Source organism: Eulemur rufifrons, chromosome 15, assembly GCF_041146395.1.
Source record: "Eulemur rufifrons isolate Redbay chromosome 15, OSU_ERuf_1, whole genome shotgun sequence".
NCBI classification, from domain to species: Eukaryota; Metazoa; Chordata; class Mammalia; order Primates; family Lemuridae; genus Eulemur; species Eulemur rufifrons.
In genome coordinates this window covers 31,701,844-31,717,697 of record NC_090997.1, presented here as the reverse complement: position 1 = coordinate 31,717,697, position 15,854 = coordinate 31,701,844, and the positions used below count along the sequence as shown (strand labels likewise).

Here is a 15,854-nt window from a genome sequence, read left to right as displayed (position 1 = left end):
AAAGGGCTGTTAAGGATAAGCACAGATACAAAATACATAAAGCCAAAGAACGACCTGTAATGAAACTAAAAACACAGGGCCTCTACTGAGTCATGTAAAAAAGCTACCTTACTTCTTAATTTTGCTTGACTGTGGCTAGTTCTGCCAAGGAGAGTCAAATCTTAATAGCGTTAGATGGTATATTTCAGTGGCACAATGAAACAGTATATAAGAAAAAAGATTAGGCTTACATTTAGTCCATTAGGACCAGACAGACCTGGATCTCCTTTTTCTCCTTGTTCGCCCTAGAAAGAAAGAATTTATACAATGAAAAATCTTATATCTGAAAAAACCTTCACTAGGAAAAAATAGAAGAGTTACATTGCTTAGGTATCTATAACAATGTGATTGTTTGGTTAATCCCTTGAAAGAAACATTTAATAAAAAATAATTGAGTCCTAAAACCAAAGAGAAGTTTAAAGGTTCAAAGAAAGCTGCATAAAAATGATTAAATGGTAGAAATATAACAAAAATTACTTATTTTCTTCTGTAAGCAACAAAAAACTTGCTGGAGGGCAATTTGGCAATACATATCAAGGATCTTAAATCTGTTCATTTCATTTGGGTCAGTGACTTTTGCTTCTAAGAAAGTAACCTACTAAAATAATCAGAGATAAAATGTTTTAGGCACTAATATGCAGAGTGCAATATTTATAGGAGTAAAAAAAGAGAAACATACTAAATATCCAATAATAGAAAATTAGTTAAGAGCATATAGATAATGAATGGACTGTGACGCAGCCATTAAAATCATGTTTATGAATTTTATTTTATACAAGAAAAAATTCTCATAATATAAAAAGTAAGATACAATTAGTGAATTGACAAATTCAGTGTAATAATGTTAACCAACATCTGTTTTTATTACTTTAAAATTACAAATGTTCAAAATGTCCCCCAGTACCCTTGTGAATGACACATACCCATATGACACCTATTTTTGTTTGAATACCATCTGAAAGCTGTATAATTTTATTGGCACTCTCTGCGTATATACAGTATAACTCAATTTTTAAAAATGCTTGCCTACGTACCCATTCATCTACCTGCCTATCTGCATACCTGTCTACCTATGAGTCTTAAAAGCAATTCTGGGAGAATATAAACCAAAACAAGAAAAGTGGTTAATCTATGCATTTTGTGATTATGGATGATTTTTTTCTTCACTTTACTCTTCAATGCTTTTAATCTTTTTCTATTGAAAACATGTATTATCTGTACAATCATTAAAGTGCTTAAAAATAAAAAAAATTATGTATAGAAAGAACTCAACAAAGTCTATCACTGGGTGTGTGTGTACGTGTGTGTGTGCAGTTAGTAGTAATAATCTTTGCTTTGTGCCACCTGGATGATTTTTATTCTCTTCTTTATATTTTTTCTGTTTTTGTTATTTTTTTCATAATGAACATTATTTTTTGAGATGATGCATATGTTCATTGTGTTGATTGTGATGATAGCTTCACAAGTCTATATGTATGTCAAATCTTATGAAATTGTTCACTTTAGGTAGGAGCCATGGATTTTTATCAATTATACATCAATAAAACCATTAAAACCCCAAATTTAACACATATATTTCCCCAATAATGTAGAGTCTCCTGGTGTGGCCTCAAATGCAAAATGTTCTTATTGGGTTTAAACTATTTTTTTTAAATATAGATAATCACCTTTTGCACCAATGTACTATCCTGTTTATTTTCAACAAAGCATCATTCCAACTTATTTTACACAGAAAAAGAACTATGCTAGAAAGGAATTTTGTAAAATTAACTGAATATTATTATTTTTATTTGCAAAACAATTAAAGTCAAGCAAGTACTCGATATGAAAAGGTAGTACATTAATACTCTACAAACAGAAATACATGTGCACACTTCCAATCATTTAAGGATATGTATTACTACTATATGGAAAATACAGAAAATGAAGCAAAAATAACTTGATCACTGGGATATAAGAAATACACGTATAATGTATAAGACAAAACTGCATACAAATACAGTCAGTAAATAGGTACAAGTTATTAATAGAATGAAGCCGAGTGTTTTAACTGAAAATAGAAAGGTGAGGATTTTCTCTAGAGCTGTCCAATATAGGAGCCACTAGCCACATGTAGCTATTTAAATTTAAATTAATTAAAATTAAATAAAATTTAAAATTCACCTCCTCAGATGCCCTAGACACAATTCAAATGCTCAACAGTGCTTACCAAATTGGACTATGCAAATTAGAATATTTCCATCATCATAGTAAATTCCACTGGATATAGCTGATGTAGGTGTCAAATATGACAGAAAGCAGTATAAAAATTAAGAGGCTCAGGAACACACTGAAGAAAATATCTTTCTAGTAAGAAGATCAGGAACAATACAGTGTTTAGATGTTGACATAAAGTGTGTTCAGCACAAGTTAATAGAATGAATAGAAATTTTTGACACAAGAAGACATATAATTCCATGGATATCAACATTAACTTTTAGAATGTAGCTAAAAATGGATACAATCTTCATTCAAAAATAATGGTTCTCATAGATGGAAAAAAACAAGCAACTCCATATTTTAAAGAAATGTGTGCCTATGAGGAAATCTGCAAGCTTGACAGTGGTAATAAAAGTTAAATAAAAAAATACAGAGAACAGAGTTGCTATTCTGTTGGAGTTTATGCTGCATTGCAAGACAATATGAGGTATGGTAGAAAACTAAAGAAGAAACATACTGCTTCATATTGATCCCTAGCAACAATCTACAATAGATTTTAAAAAGTATACTTTTAACATAAGAAGAAAATGGATGTCATTATGATCAAATAGAGTTCATAAGAAAGCTATTTACCATACTATTTACCATATTACCATTTTTACCAAATACTTCTCTAATATTTACTATGTGCCAAACACTATTTTAAGCATCTTGAAATTCTATAAAGACCTAGGATAAAGGTATGATTAGTACTCCTACTTTGCAGATGATGAAACTAAAGACAGAGAGGTTAAATAACTTGTCCTAGGTTATACACCAGGCAGTATGGTGCAGAGTCTGTGCTCTAAAGCTATTAAGCTCATTTGTTTTTAAAACAGACCAGGGGTAACTGAAAATACAGTGTATCTAGATTTCTGCAAAGTAGGAATCGGTCTCTCAAAATGCCCTTCTGGATAGGAAATAGAAATACAGTCTGAGTAATATTACTACTGGTGAGTATGCAACTGGTAGGCAGATTGATATCCAATGACTACCTACCTGTCTATCTATTTATCTATTATCTATGTATCCATTCATCCATCCATCCATCTCTCTATCATCTATGAAGTTCTCTTAATCTTGGTATTATTGACAATTCTTTGTTGTGGAAGATGTCCTGTACATGTTTAGTATCATCTTTGGTCTCTATGCACTAGAGACCAGTAGCCAGCCTCTCCCCGAGTCTTAGCAAATAAAAATGTCTGCAGACATTTCCAAATGTCCCTAAAAGGCAAAATCATCTCTGGCTGAGAACCACTGAGATACACCATGAATATTCATGTAACAGATTTAGGATCTGAAATACAATAGGCCAAAACAATATGCTGTAATAAATAACTTGAAATTTATTCGGAATAAATTTATTAGGAATAAATTTCAATCTTTTATTTATGTTAACTCTTGTTGAATTAGAGAGCCAACTTAAAAATACCATTATTAAGAGACCAGAAAAAAATATGGATGAACATAACTCAAAGTTCATTGTGGGTAAGGCATCTCTAAGCACATAACCAAAAAAAAAAAGAAAGAAAAAAGAAATACATATTTGGCAAAATATTAATTATAAACCTATAAGGCAAAAATACTATAAAAGGCAAATGACAAACTGGGGAAAATATCATTTGGTGGCTTAATAGTTAACATCATTAAATAAAAAGATATTGCATTTTATATAGTAATATAATAATAAGAAAATAATATTCCAACTGATAATTGAGCAAAGAACATATCAGGCAATTCATTACAAGAAATAAAAAAGAAATGCAATATGACAACACTATTTTAACTGATATTGGTTAATCAGGGCATATATTGGGACTAGAAGAGTTCTAAAGCTTTTCAATTTTAAATTCTATCATTCTTTGAAAAAAATGCAATGGGACTTTTATATGCAGCAGGAAAGAATATATATATTCAAGTATTGCATATTTAATAAATCCCAAACAAGAGAAAGTTGACAATAGCAACCAGCTGTTCCTTTCTTCTCTGCTGAGAAGAAAATGAGTAAAACAAAACTGGAGCATTAAAGATTTAAGCTAGAATTAAAGAAAACTTATTTAGGCCGGGTGAGGTGGCTCACGCCTGTAATCCTAGCACTCTGGGAGGCCGAGGCGGGTGGATCGCTCGAGGTCAGGAGTTCGAGACCAGCCTGAGCAAGAGCGAGACCCCGTCTCTACTAAAAATAGAAAGACATTATATGGACAACTAAAAAAATCTATATAGAAAAAAATTAGCCGGGCATAGTGGCGCATGCCTGTAGTCCCAGCTACTCGGGAGGCTGAGGCAGTAGGATCGCTTAAGCCGAGGAGTCTGAGGTTGCTGTGAGCTAAGCTGACGCCACGGCACTCACTCTAACCTGGGCAACAAAGTGAGACTCTGTCTCAACAACAAAAAAAAAAACAAAAAAACAAAAAAAAACTTATTTGACATCAGAAGTTGTTCAAGAGTAGAATGCATTTGGACTGTTTCTTGGTGTTTGGATAAGTTCAAAAGCAGAAAAAATTCAAAACCAAAACCAACAAAACATCTCTGGAGATTTCATTGAAAATAAAATAAATCATTCTACTCTGGTGGAAACTTAAATGCAATCTTAACCACAGGAAAGAGAATACATGGGAATTAGATTACATTTAAGATTTTCCCAATACCCGTTCTATGATGACACGCATTTCAAAACTATACCAAAATCTAATGTACTTCCAAACAAAATTGCAATGTCTTGGCATACAAAATATTGTATTCAAGTTAAGTAACTTTTACAGAGTTTGAAGTAATCCATTTTTATCTGTAATACAGGTAGTTATTAAAATTACTAGTATTTCAATAGATACTAGCAATAATATAGTAGCTTTTATTCTATATGTCTTACTATATGCTAGGCTCTGTGCTAAGCATTTTAAATAGTAAGGTCTTTTAATTCTAGCAGTAACAATACAAGTTGGATAATCTCATCCCCATTTACTGATGATATATCAGTATCTAAGAGGATACAAGTAACTTCCATATGATCAAAGAACTCCTTCTATTATCCCAAGTTATTTGCTCAATAACTTTGCCTGCATAGGAACTTTCATTCAACTGGTTCAATTTCACCTTATATCAAGTGCCCTAGCCCTACTTTAGTTTTTAGCTGAAGCTGCGGTGGACAGTTCCTATGGAGTCTTGGATGCCATCAACATTTCACCTGAAGCTCAACCTCCCCATTATCTTCAGTCTTCTGTCTCTGGATTTTTTTCTGAAGTCAAAGAGTTTGTTCAGCCCTGGCAAGGAAGCCTGAAAGGCTGGGGGAAGTTAATGCTCGTGGAAGTAATCTTCCTGCAATGGGTCACAAGAATCAGTGGAGTAATGTGTCAGCTTCTTGTCCTGTAGAGGGACAATTCCCAGATACATTTTACAGGGTTCCTCAGAGGGTTTTCAACAGGACTCAGCTGTAGTTGCCCACAATGATGAGCAGCTCAAAAAATGCACCCTTTAATGAACTTGTCCTTGTTTCCTGACTTATTCCTCCCATTCTCTCACTCCTATTATCTTGAGCTCCCTCTCAAATAAACTACCTGTCCCTAAGCCAGTGTCTCAGACCTTGTTTAAGGGGAACCAAAATGAAGATAGTGTCTATCAGCTCCCAAAGACTTCACCTATGTCTATATCCATGATCTGTCCCTCCAACTGCTCTTACCACCATTCTAAATACCCTTGATCTACTGTCTTTCTGATAGAGCAAGTCCCAATGAATCCAACTGTCCATCTTCTCTCTGTACCTAGAGAAAATTATGCAAATTGGTAGACTGATACCCTTACAAATTCACGATCATTAACATCATTCTAGGTCCTTAAACTATGCTATTCCCTTCAAATCCTTGATATTATAACATCTGCTCTTACTCTCAGATAGCCTTACTTCCTACAGAGAAAATAGAAGCTGTCACACAAGCTTTATGATGCCATCAAATCTACAAATTCACTTACATCAATACTATTCCTCTTCTATTCTTATACGTGGGAAAGAATTGCCCCATACTGTTTAATGCTAATCCTTCAGTTTGTGTTTTCAATCTCATCCTTTTCCTGCCAGTCATGGAATTGATATTTAAAGTCATGCCCTCTCTTTTGAATCTTCAAACCTCCTTCCCCTTACTCTTGTTTTACCAGGCACACTGAAACATGCTGTTGAATCTTCTGTTAAAACAAAAACCTTGCCCTGTCACCTCCTGACATTTCCTGCTTCATCTGCCTCCTTCCTTTTTCAGATAAACTTCTTGAACCAGGCTCCCTCTACTTGCTACCCACTCTAAAGTTCATTCTAGGTTGACTTGTGCCCTCACTGTTCCTCAAAAACTGCTTATGCCAAGGTTTTGGTGACCACTACTCAATACCTTTCAGTCTTTTTCTTCCTTGACCTATTAGAAGCATTTGGTACTTTTTTGACAAGCCCCATCCTAGAAATACTTGCTTGCTATATTCCTTTCATTTTATTCTACTCCTGCAGCCACATTTTCTCATTTTCATTTTTGCTGGATCCTCTGAGAGTTGCCGTTCCATAGAGATCTATCCCAGGTTCCTATGTTTTCCCTTTCAATAGACTTTCTCTAAGTGTTTTCTCCACTTTCACAGCTACCGTGATCATCTATATGCTAACGAGTCTCAAATTCCTACTTCCAGCCTAGATATCTTTTTTGATGTTTTAACAGTTTTATTAAGGTATGATTAACATACCGTAATTTGGACATGTTTCACATTTACAGTTCCATCCAGGACGAAAATACTTTCATTGCCTGGAAAAGTTTCCTTGTGCCCATTTGTAGTCCATTGCCCCTCACATTTCCAGCCCCAGAAGAGCACTGACATACTTGTCGTCTCTGTGTGTTTGCTTTTTTCTAGAAATTTCATATAAATAGAATCATATAACATGTAGCCTTTTTTGTCTGGCTTCTTTGATTCAGCATAATGCTTCTGAGGTCTAGCCATGTTGTTTCCTGGGGGAGTAGTTCATTTATTTCTGTTTTTGAGTAGTATCATGTGTATGGGTATACCATATTTTGTTTATTAATTCACTAGTTTTCTATTTTTAGATACTCTAAATAATGCTGCTATGAACAATTATATATGTATCTTTCTGTGGATATAGGTTTTTAAAATTTCTTTTCAGTAAATACCTACGAGTGTAATTGTTGGGTAAGTGTATGTTTAACTTTTTAGGAAGTTTGCAAACCAATTTCCAAAGTGCCATTTTACATTTCCACTAGCAGTGTATTAGGATTTCTAATTTCTGTGTATCCTCACTAATAGTTGGTATTCTCAGTCTTTTTGATTATAGCCATTTTAGTGGGTGCTTGGTTATAGCTCATTATGGTTTTAATTTGCATTTCCTTAATGATTAATCAATCCTGTGCTTGTTAGACAATCACATATCTTCTCTGATGAAGCATTTATTCAATCTCTTTTGTCCATTTTTAATTAGTTTGTCTTCTTATTATTGGGTTGTAGAAGTTCTTTATGTATTATTTATACAAGTCATTTATCAGGTATATGATTTGAAAATATTTGCTCCCAGAACGTGGTTTAGCTTATTTTATTTTTTAATGGTATTTTTAAATTTTAAAAAATTTTAACAGTTTTATTGAGGTATAATTGACATACAATAAACTTTACATACTTAATGTGTTCAATTTGGTAAGTTTTGATAAATGCATACACCCATGAAACCATGCCAATTAAAATAACTAACATTTCCATGTTTGCTTTGTTTTGTTTTGCATTTCCCTAACAACTAATTATGCTGAACAACTTTTCATGTGTTTATTTGCAATCCATATTTTTTGGGATAGAGTATCTATTCCAATCATTTACTCATTTTTTAAAAAAACTTGGACTGTTTAGAGTTATTTATATACTCTGGATAACAATTCTCTTATCATATATGCAATTTGAAAATGTCACTTATTAGTTCTAGTGGTTGTTTTGTAGATTCCTTAGGATTTTTTACGTAAGATATTTTTTACATATAAGATTATGCCATCTAAGAATAAAGATTGCTCTCCTTCTCTTCCAATCCATATGCCTTTAGTTTTTTCTTACAGTATTTCACTGGCTAGAACTTCTAGTATAATATTAAATATAAATGCAGAGAGTGGACATTCTTGTGTTGATCCTGATCTTGGGGGAAATAATTCAGTGTTTCACCATTAAGTGAATAATATTAGCTACAGTTTTTCCACAGATGCTCTTTATCAAGTGAGGAATTACTCTTTCATTCTTAGTTTGTTGAATAGGTATTGAATTTTAAAAAATATCTTTTTCTGCATCCATTGAGGTAATCATACTGTTTCTGCCATTTATTAATATGGTGTATCACATTAACTAATTTTTAAATGTTCATCCAATCTTTCATGGTGTAAAATTGTTTTCATATGTTACTAGATTCAGTTTGCTAAATATTTCATTAAGTGGTTTTTGTGTATACGTGTGTGTCTATGTTCGTGAGAGAAACTGACCAGTAGCTTCTTATGAGGTCTTTGTCTGACTTAAGGTATCAGAGTAAAACTGGCATCATAAAATGAAGTGGAAGAGTTCTCTACTTTTCAATTTTTGGAAAGATTATGTATAGAATTGATCTCATTTCTAATAAGAGTTAAAGACAACTGACAGAATTGAAGCCAACTGAACCTGGGCTTTTCTTTGTGGCAAGATTTTAACTATTACAATGTATATAATTGAAATGGGTCTACACAATTATTCTGTTTGTTCTTGGGTAGTTTTGGTAATTTTTTACTTTCTAGGAATTTGTACATTTTATCTATAGTTTAGAATTTATTAGCTTAAATTTTGTTCATGATATTTGCTTATAAATCTTTTAGTTTCTATAGGGTTGGTAGTGGTGTCCCCGTCCTCATTACAGTTACTGGTAATTATTATCTTGATTTTTTTTTTTTCTGATCAGTCTGGCTGAAAGTTTATCAATTTTGTTCATCTTTTAAAAGAACAAACTTTTGGTTTTATTGATTATATGTATTCTTTTGTTTTTTTTAAAAAAATATTATTTTATTCATTTCCACTCCGATCTTTTATTATTATTCTTGTCTTTTATGTGCTTGGGGATTGATATGTTCTTTTTTTTCCCCCTGAGTGTCCCCTAAGATGAACACTTAGGTTATTAGCATTTTTATTCCTTTCTAATATAAGAATTTAAACCTATACAACCAAACTTTTTAAAATTTTCATTCAGTTCAAAATATTTTCAAATTTCCATTTTGATTCCTTCTTTGGCTTACGGGGTATTGAGAAGCATATTCTTTTGTTTCCAAACATTTGCAGATTTAACAAATATTTTTCTGACATTGATGCTAAAATTCAATTCAAATGTGATCAGAAAGCATGCTCTATATGGTTTGAAGCCTTAACATTTATTGGAATTCATTTAGTAATGAAGAATATAGTCTATTTTGGTAAATGACTTATATGGACTTGAAAAAAATTGTATTTTATTGTTATAAATGTCAATTAGGACAAGAACACTGTAGAGTTGTTCAAGTCTACTATATTCGTACTGAGAGAGGAACATTGACATCTTTAAATATAATTGTTGAGTTGCTTCTTTCTTTCTATTTATTTCTAATTGCTTATTTGCTTTCATTTGTCAAATTCTGCACCTTTCATTTTGAGGCTTTGTTAGGTACATGCACATTTATAATTGTTACATCTTCCTGTTATAGTGCCCCCTTTATCATTATGAAATAACTTTTCCTGTCTCTAATAATATTACATGCCTTAAGTCTGTTGTGTCTGATATTATTATAGTCATGCCACATCTCTTCTGTCTACTATTTATATAGTACAACTTTTTATATTCTTTAACTTTCAACCTATTTGTATCTTAAATCTAATTCATATCTCTTGTCGATGGCATATAGTTGGATCTTGCTTTTAAAAATCCAGTCTGGCAATCTTTTCCTTTTGACTGTAGTGTTTATTCTGTTTGCATTTAATGTAATTTTTGAATTTTATTTTTGCAATATTTTTAATAATTTTACATATGAAATAAAGGTTTTGTACACTGAACCACCAGAAAGCAAATATGTCACTATCTCAATCACACATGTGGACAATCTGTGGTTGTGTGGTATAACTATCATTCCTAATTCTGAATTTATATGCTACCGATGAGCAAGTATTTTATTTAATGCAATTATAGATGTGATGGATTTTCAAGTGCAAAAAATAAATTTTGACCCATAAATGGCACCCTATACAACAATTAATTCAAATGGATAGTAAAATTTATAAAATCCATAACATTTCTGGCATAAAACATAGAAGAAATCTTTTGTTACATTAAGTTAGGCAAAAGTTCCTGTTTTGTTATTTGATTATTTCTATATGTCTTGTTTTTTTATCCTCTGTTCTTTCTCTACTGCTTTCATTTTTGTTCAACAAATATTTTTAGCATTACTATTTCATTTTCTCTTACAATTTTTTAGCTTTTATGAAATTTTTAAAAGTGATTGCTCTAGCATTTACAATATACATCTTTAACTTATTATAATCTATTCCAGTTAATATTGACTTAATTTCAGCAAACTATGGCAAATTTCAATTTAGCTCCATTTCTTCTCCCTCTCTTTGTACTATGTTGGTCATATACATTATAACCATATGTTATAAACCTAACAGTACAGTTTTGTAGTTATTGCCTCAGAAGTTATATTTTTAAATAAATTAGCAAAAGAAAATAAAATGCAAATATATATTTTTCACATATTTATATATTACTATATATATGGAGAATATTTTACATTGACCCATTATATTTACAAGTTCCAGTGCTCTTCATTTCTTCCTCTGGATTCAAGTTACCGTCTGTTATTTATTTTCAGCCTGAGAGACTTCTTTAGTAACTCTCGTAGTTCCTCTCTGCTAGCAAAGAATTCATTTTATTTTTGTTATTTGAAAATGGCTTCATTTTTGCTTTCATCTTTAATAGTTTCATTGAATATAGGATTCATAGTTGGACAATATCTTTTTTTATTTTTGCACTTTAAATATGACACTATAATGCTTTTTGGTCTCCACTGTTTCTGAAGAGACATTAGCTATTATTCTCATTATGTTTTCATGCACATGATGAATTGTTTTTCTCTTAAGTGTTCTTAATACTTACTGTTAGTCTTTGGTATGTAACAGTTTGACTATGTTGTGTATAGATATGGTTCTCTGTGTTTTTTCTACTTGGAGTTTGTGAAGTTTTTTGATATATAGATTAATATTTTTCATCAAATTCGAGAAGTTTTGGCTCTTGTTTCTGTCTTTCTATATTTCTCCCCTCCTCCTGGGATTCCTGTTACATCCATGTTAGTGTGGTTGATGTTGCTTTACAGACCTCTGTGGCTCTTCACTTTTCATTTTTTTTGTTTGTTTTAGAGATAGGATCTTGCTCTCTTACTTGGGCTACAGTGCAGTGGCATCATCATAGCTCTCTGCAACTTCAAACTCCTGGGCTCAGTTGATCCTCCTGCCTCAGCCTCCTGAGTAGCAGGGACTAGAGGCGCATGTCACCATACCCCACTAATTTTCCTTTTTCTTTTTTCATTTTTTGTAAAGTCTGTATTTTGCATAGAATCTTGCTATGTTGCTCATGCTGGTCTTGAACTCCTGGCTTCAAGTGATCCTCCTGTCTTGGCCTCCCAAAGTGCTAGAATTACAGGTGTGAGCCATCATGTCTGGCCTCTGTTCATTTTTTATTAATTCTTTTCTTTGGATTGGATAATTTCAATTTATCTATATTTAAGTTCACTGATTTTTCCTTTTGCCACCTCAAATCTGCTGTTGAGTCCTGCTAACACATTTTTCACTTGGGTTATTGTACTCCTAAACTCTAGAATTCCATTTGGTTCTTTTTATAGTATTTATTTTCCTATTGAGATTCTCTATTTGTTGAATAATTTTCATCATATTTTCATTTAATTAATTGAACAGAGTTTTCTCTAGTTCTTTAAATATATTCACAATATTTCTGTAAAACCTCTGTCTGCTAAATTCAATATCTGAGAATCTGGCCCATTGAGAGTGAGTTTCTATTGATTGCTTTTTGTTCCAAGAATATTGGTCACATTTTCCAATTTCCTTTGTATATCTTGTTTACTTTGGGATTCACTTGCATGGACTTAAAGTGTGGAATCTATCTCATATATGGTGAGTAGCTGCTAATGTCTCTGTTCATTTTTTCTTCTTATTTTTATTTTTAATTTGGCTTCCTTGGGATCATTCCTGTGTTTTAATAACTTAGTCATTATATAATGGTTTGGACAAAAGCTGTGTTAACTCCTGAAGTCCATAAGGCTCCCGTTTTCTGATGGAAGATTTCCAGGTGGGTTGAAAAATGCATTCAGTATTATAGCCCTTTCTCAAATATTCTTTGGCTTTTTCTTTTTTCTTGGCTTATTTGGTCTCCCCTACATATGCATATAGCTTTCCAGTCATCATTCTGCTCTTTCTGCCCTACTAGACTCTGTGTGTGTGTTGTGTTTGTGTGTATGTGTGTGTACATATATAGTCTAACAATATAGAACAGAAACAAAACTAGATTTCATTGAAAATACCCTTTTTTATAAACTATATGTATATAGCAAGCTATTCAGATTACACATATAGTAGTGTATATTATATATATATATACACACACACACACACATATATATATATAAAGGCATGAAATTTAACAAAGTAGATCTAGCATTGAGAATATCTATTTTGTGTTATTTGCTGGTTTTGGGGATAGAAGGAAATCTACTCAATACAGAAGATCAGAAACAATTAAAACATATTTCTTTTGTGTATTGTTGAGGTTTAAAGGTTTCAAATAAACTTACAGCTAGTTTTTCAGTTATTTAAACCACTAAAATATAATAATTTTCATTCATTGTTAGGAATCAATAAGCTAAGGAATATAATTTTAAACAAAACTCCTCTGCCTAAATGTTGTAAATTTGAAAAATTATTAAAAAGGCATATATAGTGTACCACTAACCTGCATGTATAAATTAAACAAAGGAAATTGAAAAACAGAACTTTTATTTTCCAAATAAGAAATTCTTTTGTAACTTAAAGATAACTGTAGCTTACCACCTTAATATAACTTACAATAGATACTTCAAACCACATATATGCTAAGAAACATGATAGGTTTTCAAAAGCTGCCAAGCCAAAGCATAAGGGTCTAATTGGGATTTAGTGAGTTGAGTCCAGTGCTTGGAAACATTGATTCTACTCACATGTCTGCCTCTATAGCTGTCTGAATCTACCTAAGTCTTTTCCATTATTAACCTTTGGGATTTTTAACTGATAAAAGCAAATAACTCCTAAACTTACCTAAGTAGTATTGTTGTAGTACTGAGATAAAAAAGAATTTATATGTAAGGTACTATATTATGAATTATATTCACCTAGATTCTTTTAAAATGACTTCATAAGGCCACAGAGAGGAATTGAGGTAAATTTTAAGACAAATTTGTTTTTAGAGACCAGTGCTTTTGCTTTTTGAATAGGTGATCTCAAAAAGACTTTTTCTTGATAAAAACCTGTTTGTTATGTCACAAATTGTTCATCATTCTTTCAACTAAACGAATTACAGCCAAGATTACTCACCTAATTGCATTTGCGACACAAACCTAATTAAGTTCTATCTCCAAGGGAAGAAAGGCCTTAATCTAACAAAATAAATTCTACAAAATCAGCTTATATCAATTCCCTTTAGTAACTACAAATGCAGATATCAATAATTATAGAGTATAAATTTAATTTAGTTCATATTTTGTATACGAAGAACAAATTTTCTTTCAAGAAATACTTTCACTGATGTATCACAAGACATTTCCAAGATCTAGTTGAAAGTTCACTACTTCAAAAATGTTAAACAAAAAAAAAATCAGTATAATTAAAGAATTTAGATAGTCCTTTGAGTTCAAAGTAGAAGGACACAGTCTTTGCTTTGATTTGCTAAATAATTTATGGCATAGTTCTGATTAAACAAACACATGGCTTTACATAACTCAAGACATCTATTATCAAGTTTCCCTCGTCTTGGCTACCTGGTTAACATGGCTAATTGCTGTGGCAGGGAAGCTACCCAACTGACATTTGTATGGACAGTCTAGATAGAATTCAAGACTGTCTTTTAGAAAGCTAGACTTTTGAGAAATCTACTGTTAGGCAGTGTTCATTCACATTTGCTAATGTCATCTCAGAATTTCCAGGCTTCTTGGAAACTGATTTTGTGGTACAAGGACAAAGGAAACATTCATGTAACTATTGTCATAGCTTCTACGGATACGAACAACTGGAAGTAAACTCATGCATCCATAGAAATAGTCTCAGTGCGACATGTTGGCAAGATGGTATGCTATGGCCCACCCTCTCACTTTGCCTAAAATTATGGTTAGAACACTAGAAATGACAAATCATAAGAGGCAAGTTATTTTCAGATTAGCTGAGTTATTGAATAGCTGAGTCTTGAGAGAGAGAGAGGAGAGAGGAAAGCATTCGGTTTTCAAAAGGAGGGAGGCAACAGAGAAATAAAAAGTCCTGGGTAGACAGATACAATGAGAAGATGCCTTTTTGGTGAATCCAGGCCTAAAATGATGTCTGATGAGGTAGACAGACTATGAGCAGAGCATAACAGGTTGTCAGATGTGCTAATATAGGCTCATTCCTCGAAATTATTAGGCTGGTCTGCCTCTTCTCAGATGCACATAGGCAGAGACACACAGTAGGTCTCCCACAAATGTCTCCTGAATAAAATATCATCAGAAAAAATTTTGAGTAAAGTATAGTTATGACATTTTAAAGGACAGTCTCTCAGGCTGATTTGGAACTAGTGCCACATCTAGAATGAATTCTCAAAACTGCCAAATCATCCGTGTACTAGTATGACAATTTCCAAATTATAGCAATGTCTGAAATAATATTTCAGGCCCTTTCCAAAATTCTCCAATTCACTTCATTTTGCTGATGAGGAAAGGAGATGAAATTTTATACTCATCTGAGAGAGACAATTCAGTCCATTGCAGCTGCTGCCTGGGAATCCAGTGAGAATGACAGATCTAGAAGGAAATTCTCCACAATCATCACAGGCAAATCTCTGCTATGTCTCCTGACTCACTGCTCTCATTGCTGTCTCCAAATTGTTCCTTGTTTGACCAGGATGCATGAATTAGAGGTTTCTTTGTTTGCTTGTTTGGGCATTAATGCTTTTATAAACTTTACTATGAATTCTCACTCAATTAGAGTTACTGAGATACAAAGAGCAAAGAATTTGACATCAGTAAAATCACACCTTTTCTGAGCTTCAGTTTCCTTTATCAATAAACTTGACTTAATAGTATCACTATCATCTCCCTACATTATTTTGAGCTTCTGCCTGTGAGAAGTGTTTACAAACTGCCCATGCTATTTATTTTTGTCAAAATTGAAATAAGTAATATATTAATGTAATTTTTGAAGCTGATAATTATACTCTGGTTATATAAGAGAATATTCTTATTCTTATGTAAGGGTAAAGAGCTATGGCTTAAGTAACTTATTTTTAA

At 32.4% G+C, this 15,854-nt stretch overlaps 1 protein-coding gene across 1 annotated transcript in view; it reads right to left on the bottom strand.

Moving 5' to 3' along the window:
• The window catches only part of COL19A1 (collagen type XIX alpha 1 chain), a 293,777-nt gene that overhangs the window by 176,143 nt on the left and 101,780 nt on the right, over nt 1-15,854 (bottom strand). Inside the window, exon 11 of the mRNA XM_069489063.1 lies at nt 231-284. Coding sequence (XP_069345164.1) covers nt 231-284 — 54 coding nt within the window. The remainder of the gene's footprint in view (nt 1-230; nt 285-15,854) is intronic.